Raw genomic sequence first — 24,219 nt, 5'->3', positions numbered from 1 at the left:
GGACCTGAAGGACTTCTAAATACCTTTCAACAGGGGATCCACTTTACGGGGGGAGGGGCCCTCCTTTGGGTCTTCCTCAAACCTTTAATACTACTGACACCTGGGAAATTAGTTCCTGCAACTCCTCTCTATGAATAACCCAGACCATTGAGGGACCTTCACCAGGGGGCAATTTTTCTAGGTATTCCCATTGACTGATTCCTTTTCCTGTCCCAAAAGCTCATCCTCAGCTGACAGATGCACACCTTCCGACGGTGGAGAGCCAGCCTCGAGGGTCTCCTCCTCCTCCAAACACTGGGAGGAAGGGGAGGGAGCCCTCTGCACCCCAGTGGCTCTGAACATAGCCAGGATAAAGTCTGGAGAGAAGTCCTCCTCAGAAGACCCCTGCAGCCCAATATAACTCAGCTGAACCGAAGAGCTAGTAATTGGCTCTAAACGCGAAGACTGATCCACCATGCATAATGGTGCAGGCAAAATGGCAGCAGTTCATGCTGAAATCAGGCCTGTCACCATCATAAGATCACCTGAGAGTGGGAGAGTAGCCCAGAGGCGTGGGGCCAGTCAGTGGGAGAAGGATGCTAGAATAGAGCATGTGTCCAAGTGCAGGTGGGTCTGAGCAGTGCTGGGAACAGACCCTCCAGGTGACTGCAGGGTTAACCCCAGGCGGGTGCTAGGCATCACAGGATCACCAGTACTGCTTGCACTTGCTGAGTCCCTGTGGATCTCCAAGTCTTTCAGTGCTACTGCAATTGTGACAGAAGTGAAACGTGTCATATACTGGTTCACTGAACTTATACTTTGCTTGTCAGATACATTATATGTAGAAGTGTTTATGGTTATGTTATTTCATTTATGGGTTTTATGCATGTTTAGAGTATTGTGTCATTTTATCATTGTGACTGTAGACCCCCTATGGGAGGATACAACATGTTTCACTTCATTCTGATTCTGGTAACCATGTGCTCACATGACCTGTTTTTATATATATGTAGTACGTATTCTTATTTTGAGATAGTTTGGTTTACTTATATGCATTTTTTGTGCTTTTATATGTATAAACCCCTGACATAGGTGTCTGCTGAAACATGGGCCGTGTCGGGTCTTTGAATAAATTTGCTTCCTCATTGTTCTGGCTCCGCTTAGTTGTTCCTTCTGAGGTTTTCTACACTGACATTGCTCCACACCTGTTGGTGAGTCACTAGCTGAGGGTCATTATGTAATAATGTCCTGCATATGTGACTCTGCAGGTTTAGGTCAGAAGGCAAATAATTTGCGGAGAACTGCCCGACCAAAGGCAATGTGTCTGGAAGATGCCAGATCGACAGTACTGCCCTGCAATGGCAGAAAGAAGTAAGTCCATTCTGTCTGATTTGCGGGGAAAATGGAATACAGAAGTCTGAATTTATCTGCTTCAAAAAAAGCACCTTACCCGTCTTAATTTTCTAAACATAAAAAAATACTAAGAAAGTATCTGATCAACAAGAACCCCCAAAATCCTGATTGCTGAAAATAATATTTAATTTGATTAATCAAAATATGATATCATAGAGGGCCTAGATGGTTATTCAAAAATAACGTTTTTTTTGCATTCAGTTTCAGCTTATGACTCAGCATCCAAGTGGTGATGAGGCTCAAACACTGCTCTACTACTACTAGAATTGCCTGATTTAAGACTTGATAAACTAATATCATAACAGTGGTGTCATCAGCATAAATATAATATATAAATCCCTGCGACTCAAGTAGCAATTCTAAGGTAGTTGGTATATTTTGTCATTTTAAACATAGTGAATTGCTTTGGCACTATGATGTAAAGCGGTACAAAAAATTTAATCAATCCAATCCAATCCAAGATATGACATAGTGTAGGAGAAAGTAGAGATCACTGTAGAACACCAAAAGGATTAACCTAAAAAGCTGAATAGACATTTTTTGTGGCTTAATTTCCCCCCGTTCTTTCATCAAGTAACTGAGATCTTCTCCAAATAGCCACTTGGCCTGCAAGGGCAGTTTAACTAGACGTTACTTTGACGCTGCATCCACTGCCCAATGCCACAACCACAGCTGCCAGCATGCCGTGACAGCCAAATACATGCTGCAGACTGTAACCCAAAACATGTCATAAATAGAATCCGCCAAGTAGCCCAACCCCACTTACTGCTGGGCATTACGGCACCCATCTTTTGTTGCTGACTGGTGATGCCACTTCAGGCACGCTCTAGGCCTTGAACAAACTGCACATTGTTGTTTGAAGGTCCAAAGAGCCCACTTCAAAGGCTTGTTACAGTGAGTCTTCTAGTTTCCTATCCTATATGTCTTTTAGGGCAATGCCTCTGTCCAATGGCAAACATGGGATTCACACTGGGAAGATGTAATTTCTCTTTCTCCTTTGGAACCAACAGGTAGAGGACAGCCATGCTCTTCCCACTCTCAGCCCCACGTCTGGTGAGACCCATTCTGCTGTAATCAGGTCCTGAAATGGGAAGGCCTCAGAAGGACCTCTAAGCCCACTCATGATAGACAAAGATGGAACTCCTGATGCCAAAACAGAAGGCTCCTCAATGGAAAGCACTGCCAATGCCTCAGAAACAAGAGTACTGAGATCCTCTTTATGAAACAAGTACTTTCGGGTCATCCCCCTCCTCAAGAGGAAGCTCTCCCTCAACGGCTCCTTCAATGATGGTTCCTCTGAATAGACCAAGGCCACATCAGATAAGGAGGGAGAAGCAAAGGTAGACCTCCAGGAGTAGGCAGATGAGGCTAAATAATATATCATAGGAGCTGGACGGACAGCAGGACAAGAAACTGAAGCACCCTGCAGCAACTCTGACTGTCCCTGCTTCAGTAAATAGGCCTGGTGTAAGAGCAATATAAACTCTGGGGAAAACAAAGATCCCGATGCAGCTGAATGCTCTGTCAGGCCCTGATGTTGTAAAATGGTGGCTGTGCTCCATGCGTGATCATACAGAGGCTATTCCTCACTGCTAGTCGGCCCCAACAAAATAGCGCCTGTTCTCATGCTCTCATGCATCAAACTGCACACTGGCCCTGCCGGGCAGCCTAAGGTCCTCGGCATATTTGAATGCTGCGTCAAATCCGAAGATATGCTGCCGACGACTGTTTCCCCCACGTCCCGCGAGATTACAGTTTGCATGCACTGTAATGCCTCAATGCTGGCCAGGGGGTCCCACAGTGAGAAAACTGCTTAACTGCCTGTGCAGGACCTACCATTCACTCCAACTGTCACAAGTGCAGCACAACATGTCCCAAGCGGTGAATTAGGATCCCTCCCCTGCACCAAGAAAAACTTGCAGCCCTCCGAGTGGTTCTGAGTCAAACTTTAGTCAGACTTACCACTGCCAACTGCTCCCCTCAAGCTCACAGTCTCCACAAGTCTTACCCCAAATGAGAAAGAATCTCATTTTTTTGAAGGTTGCTGTGCTGGAAAAAGAGAGATCCACAAGAAACAGGAGAGAAGTGAAGGGAGGGAAGAAGTAAATTTGCAGAGAACCAGAGACAGGGATCTGAAGACCTCCAGATATGACTGCAGGCTCAAGCCACCCACAAAGCTCAACTGGAAATCAGGAGCAAATCTTTCAGAACCAGAGGCTGAAAAGTATATTCAACTACCTGCAGGAGATAGAAAATATCGAGGAGCTGGACTGAATGCCAAGAGAAATATGTCTCAGTTTAGTTTTTAGTTCTCTATCTCCATCTTCTGGTTGATGGACACAACTATCCCACAGGTTCTGGAATAGTGGGAAGCAACATAATGGAAAACTTCATCCCTAAGTTAATGCTGAATCTTGTTCCTAAATATCCCAAGCCATGAATGGTAACCAACTTCACTGTTGTTGAGATCCCCCAATCTAGGAACAGCAAGCAGAGAAAAACACTAGACATCACTTACTCACTTTCTATCTGTGTATTGGCTCAAATTCACCAGCCAGCTAAATAGAGAACTCCGATTCCTTCTTGGAGGAGAAATGCTGCTACAAAGGAGATTGCTCTAAATTAGAACTACTGGCCTAAAATCACAAATCTTAAGCATAACTGACGTGACAGTCAAACTAGAATATGCAGATAAGTGTCACTAAGATCTAAAACAATTAGAAACTTTTCTGGACAAACAGCCACTAAGACTGATCTTGAATTTCCATTCTGAAAAATGGAACTTGCAATTGTGATTTACGACCTAGAGATTTAGCACAGGGCAAAAACATTTTTTCTGCTCCACATTTTGCTCCTGGATCCAGAACTAATATTCTAAGGTTGAGGAGGTCTCATAGCATGGCCTAAACAACTGCTGCCTTGCTGAAAAGGTGACCTCACTAAAGAGTCTGCAAGAGAGCAGAACATTCTAAAGTGTAAACTTGAATTATCACCTCCAGGACCCCACTGGTTGAACGTGATTTGGGACTCTTCCTCTACAAGGAGTAAAAGACGTCCTTCAATCCGACTCAGGGCCAGATGCACTAAACTTAACGAGCCATTAACGAGCAAGTAGTAAACCGTGGCATGCACTAAAGGCTTCTCCCGAGCCATTTTCCGATCATGGTAGCAGCTAACGAAAACGGAATGCAGATGATCCAAAGCTATTATAATGAGATGCACTACCATTTTCCGATCGCCTTACCATGGAAAACCTAACGGGAGGTCTACACCTCTCGTTGGCGCAAAGGAAAGAATCGGAAGAAAAAGAAATGTCGTCAGGGACGTCCTTTTTGGAGGTCCTTCACCTGAAAAGAAAAAAAAACCCCACTCTAAAGATGTTCTTTTTGGACGTCCTTCACTTAATAATAAAAACCCCAACCATCCAAGTGCTCATCCGGGACATCCTTTATGGACGACCACACAAAACAACAAAACAAAACAAAAAGGACGTCATACTTCTTAATTTTTACTATCGCTCTTCTGTTTTAAATCATTTTTCCCTTCCTCATCGGCAGCTGAAGAGAGGGCTAATGAACGATTGTGAGGCCCCCCCACGGCCTCTCAGCCAATCACAATGCGTTTAGCTGACACCAGTGAGAGCTAAACGCGCTGTGATTGGCTGAGAGAGACCTAGGGGCGGAAGATGGACGGCAGTTGAAGACGTGGATGATGGATGTCCTCAACTGCGCTCTCCTGCACTTTTCTTGCCTGGGGTGGGCTCTCAGGGGTGGCGGCTGAGCCGGGATCACGGAAGGGAGGAACATCGGAGCCTTCCTGCAGTAGGCCATGGAGTGGGTGAGCGGCGCAGTGTCTTCCTTTTCTCAGGCGGCACAGGGAGGCGCAGGAACGGCCACAGGAATTGCGAAGGTGCCATAACTTTAAAAAAAAAAAAATTTTTTTAAGTCCCTCAAGAGCACTTGGGACACGCAGCTTGTTCTTTTTTTTTTTTGAGATGGGTGTTAGGCGCTTTTTGGACGGCCAACTGGCAGACTGTTTACCGATGGAATAGAGAATGCAAGTGAGCTACAACGAGCAGCTCATTTGCATTCCTTTTCCTTGATGCATGCCAGTTCCTTACCGATTCGCTAAGGGAATCGGTAAGGGAAGGGCTTTAACAATTTTTTAGTGCATCTCCCCCTCAGTGAGGAACAGACCCCAAATCCATTACTGAGGAGTATGAGAGGAGCCAGAGGAGTGAAGTCTCTAATGTGTTCCCTTTCTCTTGCCCCAAAATGAAGGTCATCACATTTGCAAACACAACTGTTGAAAAGACCCAGAACACACTGTCCTGTACATCTTGGAATCTCAAAATATAGCTCTAGAAAATAAAATTGCCAGGAAGAAACTTTGGCCTTATCTTCAGGTAACCCTGATCTCATCTCATGGCTTCCAGTATCATCTCTATGCTGATGACACCCAGCTGTATCTCTCCACACCAGACATCACCGCGGAGACCCAGGCAAAGGTATCAGCCTGCTTATCCGACATTGCTGCCTGGATGTCCAACCGCCACCTGAAACTGAACATGTCCAAGACCGAGCTCATCGTCTTCCCACCAAAACCCACTTCTCCTCTTCCTCCACTTTCTATCTCAGTTGATAACACCCTCATCCTCCCCGTCTCATCTGCCCGCAACCTCGGAGTCATCTTTGACTCCTCCCTCTCCTTCTCTGCGCATATCCAGCAGATAGCCAAGACCTGTCGCTTCTTCCTCTTTAACATCAGCAAAATTCGCCCTTTCCTCTCTGAACACACCACCCGAACTCTCGTCCACGCTCTCATTACCTCGCGCCTTGACTCCTGCAACTTACTCCTCACCGGCCTCCCACTTAGCCACCTATCCCCTCTTCAATCTGTTCAGAACTCTGCTGCACGTCTTATATTCCACCAGAACCGATATACTCATATCACCCCTCTCCTCAGGTCACTTCACTGGCTTCCAATCAGACACCGCATTCAGTTTAAGCTTCTCCTTCTTACCTACAAATGCACTCAGTCTGCTGCCCCTCACTACCTCTCTACCCTCATCTCTCCTTACGTTCCCGCCCGAAACCTCCGTTCACAGGACAAATCCCTCCTCTCACTACCCTTCTCCACCACCGCCAACTCCAGGCTCCGCTCATTCTGCCTCGCCTCACCCTATGCTTGGAACAACCTTCCCGAGTCCTTACGCCAAGCCCCCTCCCTGCCCATCTTCAAGTCTTTGCTTAAAGCCCACCTCTTCAATGCTGCGTTCAGCACCTAACTCTTATCTTTCAGGAATTCCAGACTGCCCCAATTTGTCTGCCCCTATCGGTCTGACTGTTCACGTGTCCCTTAGATTGTAAGCTCTTTCAGCAGGGATTGTCCTTCTATGTTAAATTGTACAGCGCTGCGTAACCCTAGTAGCGCTTTAGAAATGTTAAGTAGTAGTAGTATTAGTAGTAACCTTAGAGGCTTAAGATCCTTCAAGTCTCTAACCAATCTTTTTTTGTTTTGTTTTTGAAGAGCAAATTGCTCCTAAATGGGAGCTTGCTAAAATGAGTTTTAGAAGCGGGACCTGCAACCCAACAGCACACGCATAAAAGGTTTCTAGCAGGCACCACAACTGCCAGCCACTTAGAGAAGTTCTGATAAAGTCATAGAGAGCATATGTTACATGATTATCCATGGGGAATCTCCGGGCTACATGATTAATCTGATTGACCTTCCTACCAGAAACATGTCTGAAACTTTGCGAACTTACCTCAATCTGCACTATCCCAATTGCAAAGGACTTAAGTACAAAACCTATTATGGATCCAACTTCTCCTTCTTAGGCAGCCAACTCTGGAATGCCCTACACAGACCTATCCGAGCAATCAGTAACTATCTATCCTTCCGGAAATCACTAAAAACCTATCTGTTCAAGCAAGCATACCCAAGTGACCCACACTAATCTCATGAACCCATATACTCAACAAATATCCAGGAGACAACGACAATAACCCAAACTACATCTCCCACTAAATTCCCTTATACGTATCCCATGTACCATCCCCCCTCCCCCCTCCACTACCCTTCTCCTATGCTCACCTACCCCTTGCTCACACCTTCTTCTACTCTCTTCTCCCTTACCCATCTCTACCTACCTATCTCCTCTTTTATTATTCTGCTATACTTATATTTTCTCTATCAATACTCTGTAATCCCTATTACTGAGCCGCATTGAACCTGCTATGAGCGGGAAAGCACGGGGTACAAATGTAATAATATATAAATAAATACATTAGTAGGTTTGTTTCCAGATGAACCAAGTTGATAGACTGCTGAAGTTCCTCCATGCAAGACAGTCCATCCAACAAAGAGAGCTCTTGAAAAGTGGCACCACAGACTGCCAGTTGATGACCGAATAGTAAGACGCCTGCTTTAGTATGGATCCACTTTATGGTCCTATAAAACTTTAGTGCTGAGCCTGCTTACACTGGGATGGAACAGTAACCAAGAAATCAATCTTAGCCTGATTAAACTTTTTCTCTCCTGAGGAACCAAAGGGTAGAGACTAACTATGGCTCTGCCAAAATCCAGACCTGTTTCTGGAGAGACTCTCACCTCTAACGTAAGCAACAGAATAGACTAATGCATAAGAAAACGTATTAAGGCTTCCTAATACCTTCCATGATGGTAATACTCACTGCAGTCTGTTCTCAAAATGGCCCATGTCTGTAAAAATCTATTATAGCTAAAAGTTATTCTCTGTAATAGACATGGACTACTCTGAAATCATCGCTCTCAGGTCCAAAGAGTTCACCTCACTAAGAAAAAGAGATTAGATTCAAGTGAAGACTCATGCCAAAAAATAGCAGCAGAAACAGCTGGATGGGATTCTCCGACCTTAACTGGTCTTTTTCAACTCCCATCACAAATTAAAAATTATCCAATCTTCTTAAGTAAAAATGTAGGGGAGGGGGGTCTGTGAAGGGAGAGACTCTAAGCTCCACCAAAAAAAAAAAGTTTTATTTTAAAGGAGGTAAAGCTTCAATGCTAGGCTACACCCTGCCTGATGGGATACCAGTTCTCCAACTGGCCCAAGGGCTTGTTTCATCAACTAGTTCAAGAGCTACACAGTCTACCAGTCACCATCTGCTGGAGACAGAGAAACACTGAAGACCAGAAGCTTCATGGTGCCCTTACAGGGCAGGGCTCACATGTCTATATTCTTTGTCTATCACTGGTTGATAGGTCACAGACTGGTCTGGTATAGACAACAAGGAAAGATCTTTACATGAATATATGATTTGTGTTAATAAATTGAGTCACTGTTAATTTATTCCTAAGATGAAAATAGTCTATTATATTATATTATGATGATACACTCTTACAACCACCTGATTAATAGAGTTTGAAAGTCATATTTTAGGAACCCGAATACATTTGTAGATTATCTTTCTATTAGGTATATCCTTCTATCACCATGAGCTGGGTCCTAGGATCCTGGTAAAGAGCATCCCCAGCAATCATATATAGATCTAGCTCTTACCTGTAGTTAATGTTTCTCCTAGAGCTGATGTCCCAGCTCTGAATAGCTGTCCACATCCTCTCCACCACCTCATCACGAGATGGATCACATATATGCCAGGCATCAGGGCCATCAAACATGATGTGTGAGAGGACTCCACAAGCATTGTAGGACACCTCAATACCATCTGCCTTGCTCTCCAACAGATCACTGTCAAGGAAGGAAAACTTAAATTCAGTGATACAGCATAGCAGATGAAGACTAAACCATTAAACAGGGTAATTCTGTAAGGAACTTGAGAGTGTGTAAAACACTCAGGTAGGCTCTTATAAAATGATCCTGGGGGAATATATGCATAAAACGTAGGTACACAGCAAAACGTACGTACACAGCAAAAAGTACCTACTTTCATGTGATACATATAGGTGTCCCTGGGATCAGTAATTACAGAAACATGGAAAATAATGGCAGATAAAGACCATGGGGCGCATTTTGAAAGCAGTTAGACTTACAAAGTTCCATAGGTTACTATAGAAGTTTGTAAGTCTAAGTGCTTTGAAAATATGCCTCCATATGGCCTACCCAGTCTGTCCATCTATAGCAACTACTAAGCTCTACAATCTCTTTCTCATCCTTAGAGATCCTCTGTGCTTGTCTTATTTTTCCTGAATTCAAATAGTCATCATCTCCACTATCTCAACCAGGAAGCTGTTTCATGCATCCACCACTCTTTCAGTAAAGTGAAGTTTTTTATTGCTTACCTGTAATGGGGATTCTCTGTCGACAGCAGGGGAATGCATAAATACTGTATGGTGACGTCACCTGATGTACCCTGTGTGCCAGAGCTCTCCTCTAGCTGAAGTTGGCTTTTCATGTGCATATGCGGATATTTCCATGCTCATTTCATTCCCTAGCTATGTTTTTCTTGATGAAGTGTGATGCCTCAGGCAGGAAAGGAAGGTAAGTATGGCTGAGAGTGACTGATCGGTGCTCTGATAGCAGAAGTCAATACAGTCTGAGAACCAGGAAGATGTTCTCTATCTAGGTTTGTCTTCTAAACTCCTGAAGAAATTATAGCTAATTCAAAATACTTCAGCTCGGCTAATTTTAAAGCTTAGCAAGTTTGGCAATATCTCTTATTTTATTACTAAGCTGCACTGGATTCCTGTTGAGCATATTTTGTTTAAGATATCTTGTTTGACTTTTCAGATTGTATGTGGAATTGTGCCTGCTATGCTGATTGAACTAATTTCTATTTTTTTTTTACTGTCACTCTCTTTTCGATTACAGAATCAGATGATGCTTCAACCCCCTTCTTTTAGACAGGTCCGTTATACCAGACAGTTTATTTCCTTATTTTCTTCAGCTGTGTTATCATTTTGGAACTCTGCCTTGTGCTATAAGGGTTGAAGTGAATTATTTATATTTTTGCAAGAAGCTAAAAACATTTTTGTTTCAGAAAGTTTAAATTGTACTTTTGCACCATTTTGACTTTTAATTATTTTTACTAATATTTATTTTGAGTGTTTTATATTGGATGAAGTAATTTTATGATGTTATTGTACCACATTTATAAGCCGCACTGAACCCTAGGGGACACAGAAGGTAACAAAAGTTTTATTGGTATATGGTTAGTTGTAGGCCTGGATTATTGGGGCTGAAAGTGATGAAAAGATGAGATGACTGATTCAGGTTCTCAGTGTGCTGTAGATAATATAGGCATGCCTTGTTATAGTCCAATGTGTGCAGGGCTCCTCAATGGGTGATATGTGAAGGGCTCCTCAATGGGTGATGTGTGCAAGGCCAGGAAGAATGACAGGAGCACTACAGACTGATTGAGGTGAAACTCTGAGACAACATAGACAGGAACTTAGAGGAGCACTTGGTTGGCAAAGAATTGAATGTATGGGGGATTAACAACCAGGGACTGAAGTGTACTGGCTCTCCTGCAACGGTGATTAAAAAAATCATTTTCCATAGGTGGTTAGATAAAAGTTGCCTGGTACATTGGTGGTGGTGGGGGGAGCCTCTGTTTTGGAGAGGGGTTATAGGAACTAGGATTGCTTTCCTTTCTATGTTCTCCTGCACCTTGCTCACCTTGTTTAGATAAGTAGTTCAACCTTTACAGTTGTTTTTTGATTCTGGGGTGGTGGGGGGGAGAGGAAAGGGTTATTTAAGTTGGGCTGTATCCTGTGTCCTTTAGCTTACCTTTTTTCTCCTCGATTTGTTACATTTCAGCTTGACTGGTCTGGCTATCCTATACCTTGGAGAGTGAGGACAGGGTAGGGTGGGGGGCTCTTTAGGATTGTATGTATTTAGAAACTTTATATCATTGGTTCATAATGGCTGTACTGCTGGTTTATTTGTTTTCAATAAAAAAAGATCATTTTCCAGGTCAGATATTTGAGTGAGGCAAGACCAAGGGGCTCCTTTATAAGTTGACCGAGGATTATGTTGAGTTTCTATGATGGTGAAGGGTCTTGCAGTAATGAATTAATTTTTGAAAGTCCTCTCATGAATCGGGATACAAGGGAGTGGGTGGAAAGTTACTTGCCATCATTCTTTTCATGGTAAGTGCTAACAGCTGACAGGTGGAGTCTCACAGATATTGTTTTGAGTCCTGACTTTGGTGCAGATAGGAAATTATATATGGCAGGAGGCAACTGGTGGGGCTGCATCCATTGGATAAGGATTCAGCAGGAGAAATGTGTCCATTTGCTAAATAGATACTTTTGATCTGTTTTCACTGAAGAAAACCCTGGGGAAGGACCGAGAGGGACTGGCAAAAGTACACCTGAAAATGAGGTGGATAGAGCGCCGTTCACAGAAGAGAGTGTGTATCAACAACTTGGAAAGCTAAAGGTGGACAAAGCCATGGGGCCGGACGGGATCCACCCCAGAATACTGAGGGAGCTCAGAGAGGTTCTGGCGGGTCCTCTTAAAGACTTGTTTAATAAATCCTTGGAGACGGGAGAGGTTCCGAGGGATTGGAGAACGGCGGAGGTGGTCCCTCTTCACAAAAGTGGTGATAGGGAAGAAGCTGGAAACTACAGGCCGGTAAGCCTCACTTCGGTTATTGGAAGCCAATAAGTTGCAAGATCCGAAACAACATGGTTTCACCAAAGGGAAATCGTGCCAAACGAATCTCATTGAATTCTTTGATTGGGTGACAGGAGAATTGAATCAAGGACGTGCTATGGACGTCATCTAATTAGATTTCAGCAAGGCTTTCGACACGGTTCCCCACAGGAGGCTCTTAAATAAACTAGACGGCCTGAAGATAGGACCCAAAGTGGTGAACTGGATTAGGAACTGGTTGACGGACAGACACCAGAGGGTGGTGGTGAACGGAGTTCGCTCGGAGGAGGGAAAGGTGAGTAGTGGAGTGCCTCAGGGATTGGTGCTGGGGCCGATTCTGTTCAATATATTTGTGAGTGACATTGCCGAAGGGTTACAAGGTAAAGTTTGCCTTTTTGCGGATGACACCAAGATTTCCAACAGAGTGGACACCCCGGAGGGTGTGGAAAACATGAAAAAAGATCTGAAGAAGCTAGAAGAATGGTCTAACGTTTGGCAATTAAAATTCAATGCAAAGAAATGCAAAGTGATGCACTTGGGGAGTAGAAATCCAAGGGAGACGTATGTGTTAGGCGGGGAGAGTCTGATAGGCACAGACGGGGAGAGGGATCTTGGGGTGATAGTATCTGAGGACCTGAAGGCGACGAAACAGTGCGACAAGGCGGTGGCAGTAGCTAGAAGATTGCTAGGCTGTATAGAGAGAGGAGTGACCAGCAGAAGAAAGGAGGTTTTAATGCCCCTGTATAAGACGTTGGTGAGGCCCCACCTGGAGTATTGTGTTCAGTTTTGGAGGCCATATCTTGCGAAGGATGTTAAAAAAATGGAAGCGGTGCAAAGAAAAGCTACGAGGATGGTATGGGATTTACGTTCCAAGACGTATGAAGAGAGGCTTGCTGACCTGAACATGTACACCCTGGAGGAAAGGAGGAACAGGGGTGATATGATACAGACGTTCAAATATTTGAAAGGTATTAATCCGCAAACGAATCTTTTCCGGAGATGGGAAGGCGGTAGAACGAGAGGACATGAAATGAGATTGAAGGGGGGCAGACTCAGGAAAGATATCAGGAAGTATTTTTTCACGGAGAGGGTGGTGGACGCTTGGAATGCCCTCCCGCGGGAGGTGGTGGAGATGAAAACGGTAACGGAGTTCAAACATGCGTGGGATATGCATAGAGGAATCCTGTGCAGAAGGAATGGATCCTCAGAAGCTTAGCTGAAATTGGGTGTTGGAGCAGTTGGGGGGAAGAGGGGGTGGTGGTTGGGAGGCGAGGATAGGGGAGGGCAGACTTATACGGTCTGTACCAGAGCCGGTGATGGGAGGCGGGACTGGTGGTTGGGAGGCGGGAAATACTGCTGGGCAGACTTATATGGTCTGTGCCCTGAAAAGGACAGGTACAAATTCAAGGTAAGGTATACACATATGAGTTTGTCTTGGGCAGACTGGATGGACCATGCAGGTCTTTTTCTGCCGTCATCTGCTATGTTACTATGTTATGATATGATTTTCTGGTGAAGGACCTACATGCTGCCAGGAATGCATCTTTAACTTTGTGAGACTGTATGAGGTGCCACTAAATTTCCAGGCCATAAGTGACAGGCTCATGAGATTGGGGATCAGCATAGTGTAGAAATGCAAAGAAGCTGTGTGTGACAGAGGGTGAGAGATTTATATGCACAGATGAGAGGGACCATGGGGTAATAGTAACTGAGGATCTGAAGATGGCAAAACAATGTGACAAGGTGGTGGCAAAAGCCAAGAGGATACTAGAGAGAGGCATAACCATAAAAAAAGAGGCATTAATACCCCTGTACAAGTGGTTGACGTCCCACTTTAAGAACTGTGTTAAGTTTTGGAGGCCATATCTCACTAAGGACATTAAGAGACTTGAAGTGGTTCAGAGGAAGGCGACAAAAATGGTATGGTACGTGTGTGAAAGGATATGAGAAGAAATTCAAAGACCTGAATATGCATACCCCAGAAGAAATGAGGAATGGGGAGCTATGGTACAGACATTTAAATACTTGAAAGGTATTAATATACAAACAAATCTTTTCTTGGAGATGAGAAAGTGGTAGAACTAGAGGAAATTAATTGATGTTGCAAGGTGTTACAGTTAGAAGATCAGGAAATACTTTTTTTTTTTTACAGAAAGATGCCTAAAATGCCCTCCCAGAGGGAGTGATGGGGACAAAAACAAACAGTGATAGAATTAAAAAAAATGAGTGGGATAAACACAGAGGAACCCTATACAAAAAGAAGATGGAATCAAAACAAAACTTAAATGCCCTTCACATACATAGAGGAGTGTAACTTGCACAGAATGGCAGACACAACTCTGGCCACCTTGTTGGGCAGACTGGATGGACCATATGGCATCTTTATCTGCTCTCATTTACTATGTTACTATTTAAGATAGATGGCTGATGTCCCAATGATACAGACCAGTCAACTTACATGGAGACATACAAGGGAACTACATTTGCTTGGGCTATTGTGGCTCCATTAGGATAACCTGGGCTGTGTCCTGCCATATCTTCTGGAGATAAATGGAAAGGGGTGGTATGCATATAGAAGGCCTCCTTTCCATGAGACGGCAAAAGCACTATAGACTATGCTACTGTTCCCTGGAGGACTGGCGCAACAGGCAGCACATTTTGTATTTCCCAGAGTGGCAAACAGGTCAATCTCGGGGCATAGGAACCAACTTTTCAAAATTACTGGTGGTGTTAAACCAAAAGAAAATTACACCTGTCTGGTTACAGTCAAGTAATTTGTTCAATATTGGGGGTTCTCAAGCACCTACAGCACCCACAGACCTGGCGCCTATGTCTCGGGGTGTCCCCATTTGTTAAGGCCACTGTGGGGTTGAGAAACCACTCGTGAAGATCAAGTTTGTGACTGAGCGAGTTTGCGAACTGGTTGCACTCTCCAGGCAGATGCATCACATGAATTGCAGTCTGAGTGGCAGAGCTAATGCAAGAGGCATCCTGACACAATCGAAGGGAGCTTGAGCCTCCTTGTTTGTTGATGTAAAACATAGCTACCTGATTGTCCACACAGATGAGAATGTTAGTGCCTGTACCCAGGGCTTGAACATGTGCAAGCCATAGATTATGGTTTTGAGTTCTATATGATTGATATGAAGGTATTTTTTTCAGAGTCTGCACTTCCTGTATCTTGAAGAGAAAAAGGTGGGCTCCCCAACCGAGTAGAGAAGCATCAGTCATGAGAATGAGTTTTGGCTGTGGCAGGTGGAATGGACAGCCAGTGGTGAGACTGAACGAGTGGCACCACCATCACAGTAATTGAACACCAAAGGGGATGGGTATTAGCTGGTTTACAGGCTGCATTCTCTGGTTCCAGTGAAACTTCAGATGCCACTGAAGGGGGAGTATGTGCACCCAACGACTGCAGAAGACGGACAACTTTGTCCGTCACCGCCATGCTGGACGAACAGGATGATAGAAGAATGAGCCAGACATTAAGATACAGTTGAACTCTGATTCCTCGGTGCCAAAGGAAGGCCATCATCACCATCATAAGCTTGGCAAACATTCTTTGTGCTGTGGCAAGACCGAATGGCAAAACCCTGAACTGGAAGTGACTCCCCAGCACTACAAAATGTAGAAACCTCTGATGTGGCAGCCCTATGGATATATGTAAGAACTTCTCTTTAAGATTGAGGGCAGTGAGAAATTCTCCCACTTGAACCAAAGCTGTGATTGCTCTTAGCACTTCCATGCAAAAGCAGGACACTTGGAGGCAGCGGTTTAGACCTTTGAGATCTAAGACTAGACAAAAAATGCCTTCCTTCTTTGGGACAATGAAGTAGACAGAGTATTTGCCTTGTTCAGCACCAGCAAGGAATCTATGGTGGCCTAAACCTCCACCAGCTTGGTTCCCTTTTGACAAGGAGACAGCAAGATGAGAGAAGCGACCAGGCGGCAGAATTCCAACTTGTAATCTTCTGTAAGAATATCCAAACCCCATGGATCGGACTTGATTTTGGCCCACACCTCCGGAAATGTACTCCCATCAGAGGAAGACAACAGAGTGCACAAGCCTGGCATCATTACAAAGCTCAGGAGAAATTGGGTGTTCTAGCTGACAGAAGAGGACTTCCAATCTGCAGAAAAGGAAGATTGGTGTGCCTGAAGATGGAACTTCTGACCATATTGCTGATGACCAGGCTGGTACTGTCTGCTGTCTCAAAATCAAGATCGAGAGCCCCTTGAAGATGGACGATTAGAGGCTTTTGGCTTATCCTCTGGCAACCGCTGTGGCTTAGTTTCCCCCAGTTCTTTCACCAAGTTACTAAGATCGTCTTCAAATAGTCATTTGCCATGAAAGGGCAGTTTAACTGGACGTGACTTTGATGCTCCATCTGCTGCCCAGTGCTGCAACCAAAGCTACCGACGTGTCATGATAGCCAAAGACATACTGCAGGCTGTAACATGTAACATGTCATAAATAGCATCCGCCAAGTAGGCCAACCCTGCTTCCAGCTGGGTGTTATGGCACTCTGCCTTGAGTTGCCGTCTTGCCATGAATGAGCTGCACACTGTTGTTTGAAGGCCGAAAGAGACCTCTTCAAAGGCTTGCTTCAGTAAGCCTTCTAGCTTCCTGTCTTGTGAGTCTTTTGGGGCAATGCCCCCTTCCACTGGTCAGGTGGTCTTCTTAGTCATAAGGGAGACCACCCTAGGAAGCTGCAATTTCTCTTTCTCCTCTGGAGTCAATGGGCAGAGGCGAGCCATGGCTCTTTCCATCCTCAGCTTCACATCCGGTGAGACCCATTCTGCTGTAATCAGGTGCTGAAGGGATGCAAAGGGAAGGCCTTAAAAGGACCTCTAAACCCACTGATGACTGATGAAGATGGAACTCCTGATGCAGAAGCAGAAGGCTCCTCAATGGAAAGCACCGCCAGTGCCTCAGAACCAAGATTACCGAGGTCCTCTTTATGAAAAAAAAAACTCAGTACTTTCGGGTCATCCCCCTTCTCAGGAGGGAGCTCTCTCTCCTGTAACGGCTCCTTCAATGATGGTTCCTCTGAATAGACCGAGGCCACATCAGATAATGAGGGAGAAGCAGAGAGCCTCATCTGCCCACTCCTGGAGGTCTAAACGAGATCTCTTAGGAGTCGGAGGAACAGCAGGTCAAGAAACTGAAGCAGCAACTCTGACTGTCCCTGCTTCAGTAAATAGGGCCTGGTGTAACACCAGGTCAAACTCTGGAGAAAACAAAGATCCTGATGCAGCCGAATGTTCTGTCAGGACCTGAGGCTGTAAAATGGTGACTGTGCTCCATGTGTGATCAGACAGAGGCTGTTCCTCACTGCCAGTCGACTCCAACAAAATGGCTCCTGTTCCTGCACTCTCCTACATCAAACTGTGTGGTGACCCTGCTGGAGAACCCGAAGTCCCCGGCATACTCGGATGGTGCGCCAAATCTGAAGACATGTTGCTGCTGTTTCCTGTGCATCCTGTGGGATTCCCAGATTGCAAACACTGCAACTTCCTGATGCCGGCCGGCAGGGCCCACAGCACGAACATCGCTTTACTGCCTCTTCAGGAGTCACCATTCATCCTGGCTGTCAACAAGTATCGTACCATGCTATTCCAACCGGTGAGTCAGGATCCCTCCCAAAGAGAAGCTGCAGTCCTCCAAGTGTTCTGAGTCAGACTTACCACTGCTGGCTGTTGCCCCCAAGCTCGCAGTCTCCACAAGTCTTACCACAGATGAGAAAGGGCTAAGGACGCAATCGTCAGCAAACCTCATTCATTCTTTTTTTTTTAAGGTTGTTGTGCTGGAAAAGGAGAGCTCCACACGAAACATGGGAGAGATAAAGAGAGGAAAGACATAAATTCACAGGGCTCTAGAGGCAGGGATCTGAAGACCTCCAGATATGACTCTGCAGACTCAAGCCACTCGCAAAGTACAACTGGAGAACACCAGGAAACACTGAAAGAAGAAGGAAAAACTGTTGACCTTAAAGAATGCAGTGCTCCCAAAAGTGACAGAGACGTGTCCAGAAGAAGGTAAGGAGCTACGCTTGCTTGCCAAGATGGAGCTGTAGCTTACCAACAGAGGAAAGAAGGAAACTGCAAGACAGAGCCGTATTTTGCAGAACAGATATAGCTGTGAAGCCCAAGTTCAGAGCTGGAGAGAGATCATTTTAAAAGGCAACATTGATTGCTCCTGCTTAGTGGGTGATAAATAGCTGACTGGCAGAATTACAGTATAGGGCGGGGAAGAAATGAAATTAGTAGAGCAATGAAATACAAAACCAAGACTACAGAATGTTGCCAGCAGTCTATATTTTATTTTTAAATTCTGTTGAATAATGCCCAGGTGGCTACTTGATACATTTCAAAGTTAATATATAGATTTCTTGACAATAGTTTTGTACAGCACTTTTGCATATATATGCCAAGGTTAATCAATATATTAGTATGAAAGGGGGGAAGGGGGGGAAGGCTGGGGGGGGGGGGGGGGGGGGGGGGGGGGGAAGAAAATGTTGATGATAGCTGTTTAGCTGTATTAGTACAGGTTTGAAATGCTTATTACCAAAGTTATACTGAGTGGTATGGAATTGTTTCATATATGCATTCATCAATAAAAATTATTAAACTCTAAAAGGCAACATTGTGCAGCACATACTGAAAAGGAGCCTACTCCAATCCCAGAAATGGAACCTTGTCCACCCAACAGAAAGGGAGCTATAGGTGAGAAGTACAGATGGCTTGGAACTCTTCATGTAAGGATAAAGCCGAGTGTGATACAGAGAAAGATCACCACCAAAGGATCTATACTACAGAGCCAAAGAAGTGGCTGCTTCCAAAGAAGATAAGGATAATGTTTCAGAGCCACAGAAGGCAATGTGCACACCCAACAGAAATCAATCTGTAGCACTCAGCCAGATGGCTCAAGCCTCCATTGTAAAAGCCATGAGAGAGATCTACATCCAGAAATGCAACCGCACTGCACATTCAGAGATGAAAGGGCGGTCTGCACTCAGAGATAGAAGCAGGAGTAACGAGAGATAGGAACTGTGTTCCATTATTAGAAGGGAGCAAAAGTCTGGAGATAGCTTGTGCACTGCATACAGCAACAAAGCTGGGTCAAAAACCAAAGAGGTTCCCAAGTTGGGAAACTAATGAAAAAACTATTCCTGTTACCCAAAGAAAGCAATAACTGAGACACGCAGAGAGATAAGGATGTGTCTGACATACTGCTGTGCTCTACATTTAGAAATGGATCAATTTTCAACATGACGTATTATTGGTCAGAACCCTACGTACAGAAATGAAGCTGTGCTCAACACACAGAGATGGAGTCACCCATGAAGAGACGGAGTCACGCTCAATATGCAGAGATGTTGCACTCAACACGCAAACATGTAGCTGTGCTCAACACGCAGAGATGGAGTTGCGTGGCCCATGCAGAGATGGAGCTGTGTTGCCCAGGCAGAGATGGAGTCACGCTCAATATGTACAGATGGTGTTGCGCTCAACCAGCAGATATGAGCTGTGCTCAATCTGCAGAGATGGAACATGCAGAGATGGAGCTGCACGCAACATGCAGAGATGGAGTCACACTCAATATGCAGAGATAGAGCAGATGAAGCAGTGCTCAATATGCAGATTTGGAGCTACATTCAACATTCAGAATACACCCGAGGTTGAAGACCTAGTAGTATGCTGCTGCAAAACATTTCAAGAGACTGCTTCCAAGAGAAGCAGCCTGAAAGGCTGTTAGTAGAGAACTGCCCAAAGACTGGTGTCCCAATACAGAGCAAAAACCCACTGCAACTAGAATTTCAGAGGGAACGGGCACATTGCAACCAAGCAGCTGCCACATAGAGGAACTAAAGAGTGTGATTCTACCAGGGATTGCAAGACAAAAATAAAGCTGCCACTTTACTGCCCAAAAGGAGGTCACCAGAGGGCCACCCTAGTGCATACTGCTATAGTGTAGAAGAAAATGTAGTTGCCACCATGAATACTACAAGGCAGGTAGCATCACTGAGATCAAAGGTCTGGAGGGCACTGCTGCCCAAAAAAACAGAAACTCCCACTAGAAGGATTTCCTATAAGCCAGGCCATATGCTTAAGAGCCAAAGAGGCCAAAAGAAAGGCCGTGAATAGGAATGCTGATAGGCAGCTGTGCCCACGGACCTGAAACAACATATGCCAGTGCAGAGATGAAAAGGCAACTGCTCTGAAGAGACAAAAAAGGGGTATGCACCAACTGAAAGCCAAAAGGGCGATGGAATCAGGTAACTCGAGGCCAATGTTCGGGAGTCATCAGAAAGATGTTGCTAAGAGGCCCTCCCCAAGGAGATGCTACATATAGTCCAGCAGACAACAGAGTTACAGAACCCCAAAGTGCTGCAGGGAAAACCCTGAACTAGAGGCCACTACTATTAGTACCCTATAACCCTGCTGCCAGAAGCAAGCTAAAAAGCTGCCAATACTGACAAGGAAGCCGAAGTTGCCCCACATGAAAAGGGTAGGAGAATCATATAGAAAATTGCTGACAAGGAAGCCAGCAGGCTAGTGCCCTAAGCAAGTTAGAGGGCTGCTGCCGAAACATAATTCCAACTAAAGGTTGAAAACCTCCAGAAGCCATGAGCCTGTCTGAGCTAGGAAGCCAACAGGCTACCAATAAGCAAGACAAGTGGCAGCCATGAGAATGCCCCCCCCCCCCCCGGTCTCCCTTAGGGCATGCAACCAGTAACCGGGGAAGGCTTAGAACCCGACAAACTTGAAGTTATATTACTGGGCAGCAAGTCTCTGTACTATATTTTTTTGGCAGACCGCTTCACCTGATCAGCAGTGAATATCTATGGAACAACTAGCAGTTCTGCCACTACATCTAGGTTCTATTCCTTTTATGGATCAATCCAATATGCTTCAGGTTCTCTCCGATTACACCAGCCCAGGGTCCACTATGTAGATCTGGGAACGGATCACTAAGTACTGCAGAATCCAGCCCGAATTGTCTCCCCTGATGGATATTTGAACTTCCTCCATATTCTCTCCAAATCAGAACTGTGGTGCCAGGTTTGACTGGATGCAGGACAATGGGCTTACCTGGGTGATTCATTTTCTAAGGGATGGATCTCTACTCACAAGGGCTCAAATTATGGATCGCTGCTTGGTGCCTCCGCATCCTTTTGCTCTTAACCAGCTTCTTCATTTCCTGAGATCCAATCAGGTTGCCTTCACTTAGAGGCTGCATCCTATAGAATTTACAATGTGGAAGCTTGAAGGGTATTATCTCTCACTTTTATCAGGCACTACTAACTGAGCGAATCAGTCCTCCGTAGCCATTTTACCAACAATGGGAGGCCGAAGTGGCTCGATCCTTCTCAGAGGATCAATGGGAAGATATTACCCTGGCTACAGCAGTTTCCCATCAAGACGCACAATATAAGCTCCTGCATAGAGTATACATTACCCCGCACAGACTGCACAAGTTTAATTCTGGGACTCCTCCTTTATGTTGGAGACAGCACGGAGCATCGGGCACGTTCCAGCATATGTGGTGGGAATGCGCACAAATTTGGCACATATGGGATGCGGTTTGGATGGTTGGCAACCGCCTATCTGCCAATAACTATATCCGTAGCTACGAACTGGCCCTGTTGCATATACAGACTGATGGTACAACTCAAATTCTGGACAGAACACACCTCTTTTCATTTTTACTTTTAGTTGCCAGACTGGTTATAGCAATGCACTGGAAACACCCATATCCTCCCACAGTACTAGACTGGATTTCGAAATTGCACTACATTACTGAGGGGGAGAGGTTTCGAGTGATACTGAAATGGTGGGAGAGAAGATGGGAGCCGCTACTTACATTTCTTGCCTCGGACTCTACTACTTGGGCACTCCACTGACTTAACCATGCCCTGGATTTCACGATCTCACTGTATCATTGATTTACTGATGTTTTCCATGGTGGTCTTGCTACCTATATACCTCTAGCAGATAACTCCTTCCCCAACCCTTCCTTTACCTCTGGATCTTATCATGATGAAAAGGGAAAAGGGACAAACAGGAAATAAGCAAGGAAAACATTTTTCTTTGTTTAAGGATCTATGGAAAAATTATGTATCATACCTGATAATTTTCTTTCCCTTAATCATAGCCGATCAATCCATAGACTGGTGGGTTGTGTCCATCTACCAGCAGGTGGAGATAGAGAGCAATCTTTTGCCTCCCTATATGTGGTCATGTGCTGCCGGAAATTCCCCAGTATGTCGATATCGAAGCTCCATCCACAGGACTCAGCACTTAGAGAATTACACCCACAAAGGGACACTCTGCCCAGCTCACCACCACCGAAGCGGGGGAGGGGAAATATTCCAGCGCACCACCGCCGGGGCAGTGGGCGGGAAACCACACCCGCCGACGCGGGGGGGGGGGGAACTGGCTTATCCTGCTACCGCAACCGCGGGAGGAGCTGGCTTACCCTAACACCGCCGAAGCGGGAGGGATACAAAGCTACCCTACAGCCGCACGAAGCGGGAGGGAGCGCCAGCATAATTTAGATATCAATCCAGCCACCGCCGAAACGGGGGGAGAGGAAGCAGCAGCTCACTGTAACACAAAATCGTCTCAACTCGAAGAGACTTCAATTGGAAGAACTTGAACACGCAGTCCTCGTGAACAGGAAATGAAGACTGAACTTGAACCTGAAATATAACCAGAACACAAACAATACCGATATCTGGGAGGGGCTATGGATTGATCGGCTATGATTAAGGGAAAGAAAATTATCAGGTATGATACATAAATTTTCCTTCCCTATCATCAAGCCGATCAATCCATAGACTGGTGGGACGTACCGGAGCAGTACTCACCCAGGGAGGGACATGGAAATCCCTGAACGCAACACTGAAGCCCCAAACTGGGCCTCGGCCCGAGCAGCCACATCCAAGCGGTAATGTCGTGAGAAGGTATGAGCCGACGACCAAGTAGCCGCTCTGCAAATCTCTTCCAAGGAGACAGATCTGGACTCTGCCATCGAGGCTGCTTGTGCTCTAGTAGAGTGTGCCTTCAGCTGAATAGGCGGAATCTTTCCTGCCGCCACATAAGCTGACGCGATCGTCTCCTTGACCCAACGTGCCACCTTAGGCTTAGATGACTGCAGACCCTTATGAGGGCCTGCAAACAGCACGAACAGATGATCCGACTTCCGGAAATCATTGGTCACTTCCAAGTATCTGATGATGACCCGTCTAACATCCAGGTATTTGAGCGCAGGGTAATCCTCTGGGTAATCCTCCCTACGAAAGGAGGGTAGGTAAAGCTGCTGATTCACATGGAATCGAGAAACAATCTTGGGCAGGAAGGAAGGCACTGGGCGAATCGATACTCCTGCCTCAGTGAATCGCAGGAACGGTTCTCTACACGAGAGCGCCTGGAGCTCAGAAACTCTTCTGGCTGATGTGATAGCCACCAGGAAGACTGCTTTCAACGTCAGGTCCTTCAGCGATGCCCTTGGCAAGGGCTCGAAGGGCGGCTTCTGCAAGGTCCATAGCACCAGATTGAGATCCACGTAGGCACTATCGAGTGCAGAGGGGGGCGCAGGTGATTAACTCCTTTGAGAAAGCGTACCACATCTGGCTGTGAAGCCAGGGAAGCCCCCTTCCGACGACCCCTGAAGCAAGCTAGAGCCGCCACCTGGACTTTCAGCGAACTGAGCGACAGGCCTTTCTCCAGCCCCTCTTGCAGGAACGCCAACACTGAAGATATTGGAACAGTGAAGGGCGATACAGAGCCTGCCTCACACCACGATGCAAAGGTACGCCAAACCGTGGCATAAGTGGTGGAAGTAGAGCGCTTCCTCGCTCTCAGCATAGTGGCGATGACCTTGTCTGAGAAGCCCTTCTTCCTCAGCCGCTTCCGCTCAAGAGCCAGGCCGTAAGACCAAAGGGGGAGGGATCCTCCATCACCATGGGACCCTGATGTAAGAGGCCCCGCTCCGCTGGCAGCCGCAGAGGGCCGTCCACCGAGAGTCTGACTAAGTCCGCATACCAGGGACATCTGGGCCAATCCGGACCCACCAGGATCACCCGGCCCGGATACTTTGCCACCCGGCCTAGCACCCTGCCCATCATGGGCCAGGGCGGGAACACGTAGAGAAGCTCCTGTGCCGGCCACTGCTGGAGAAGAGCATCGACTCCCAGAGATCGAGGGTCCCGTCCTCTGCTGAA

At 45.8% G+C, this 24,219-nt stretch overlaps 1 protein-coding gene across 2 annotated transcripts in view; it reads right to left on the bottom strand.

The window, feature by feature from the left end:
* ZER1 (zyg-11 related cell cycle regulator) overlaps positions 1-24,219 on the bottom strand; it is a 166,069-nt gene that overhangs the window by 24,561 nt on the left and 117,289 nt on the right. For both annotated transcript variants that reach the window (XM_030207904.1, XM_030207903.1), the window contains exon 13: positions 8,933-9,121. In XM_030207904.1, the coding sequence (XP_030063764.1) occupies positions 8,933-9,121 (189 nt within the window). The remainder of the gene's footprint in view (positions 1-8,932; positions 9,122-24,219) is intronic.

This window comes from Microcaecilia unicolor, chromosome 6 (genome assembly GCF_901765095.1).
Source record: "Microcaecilia unicolor chromosome 6, aMicUni1.1, whole genome shotgun sequence".
Lineage (NCBI taxonomy): Eukaryota > Metazoa > Chordata > Amphibia > Gymnophiona > Siphonopidae > Microcaecilia > Microcaecilia unicolor.
This window is presented reverse-complemented; position numbering and strand designations above follow the sequence as displayed.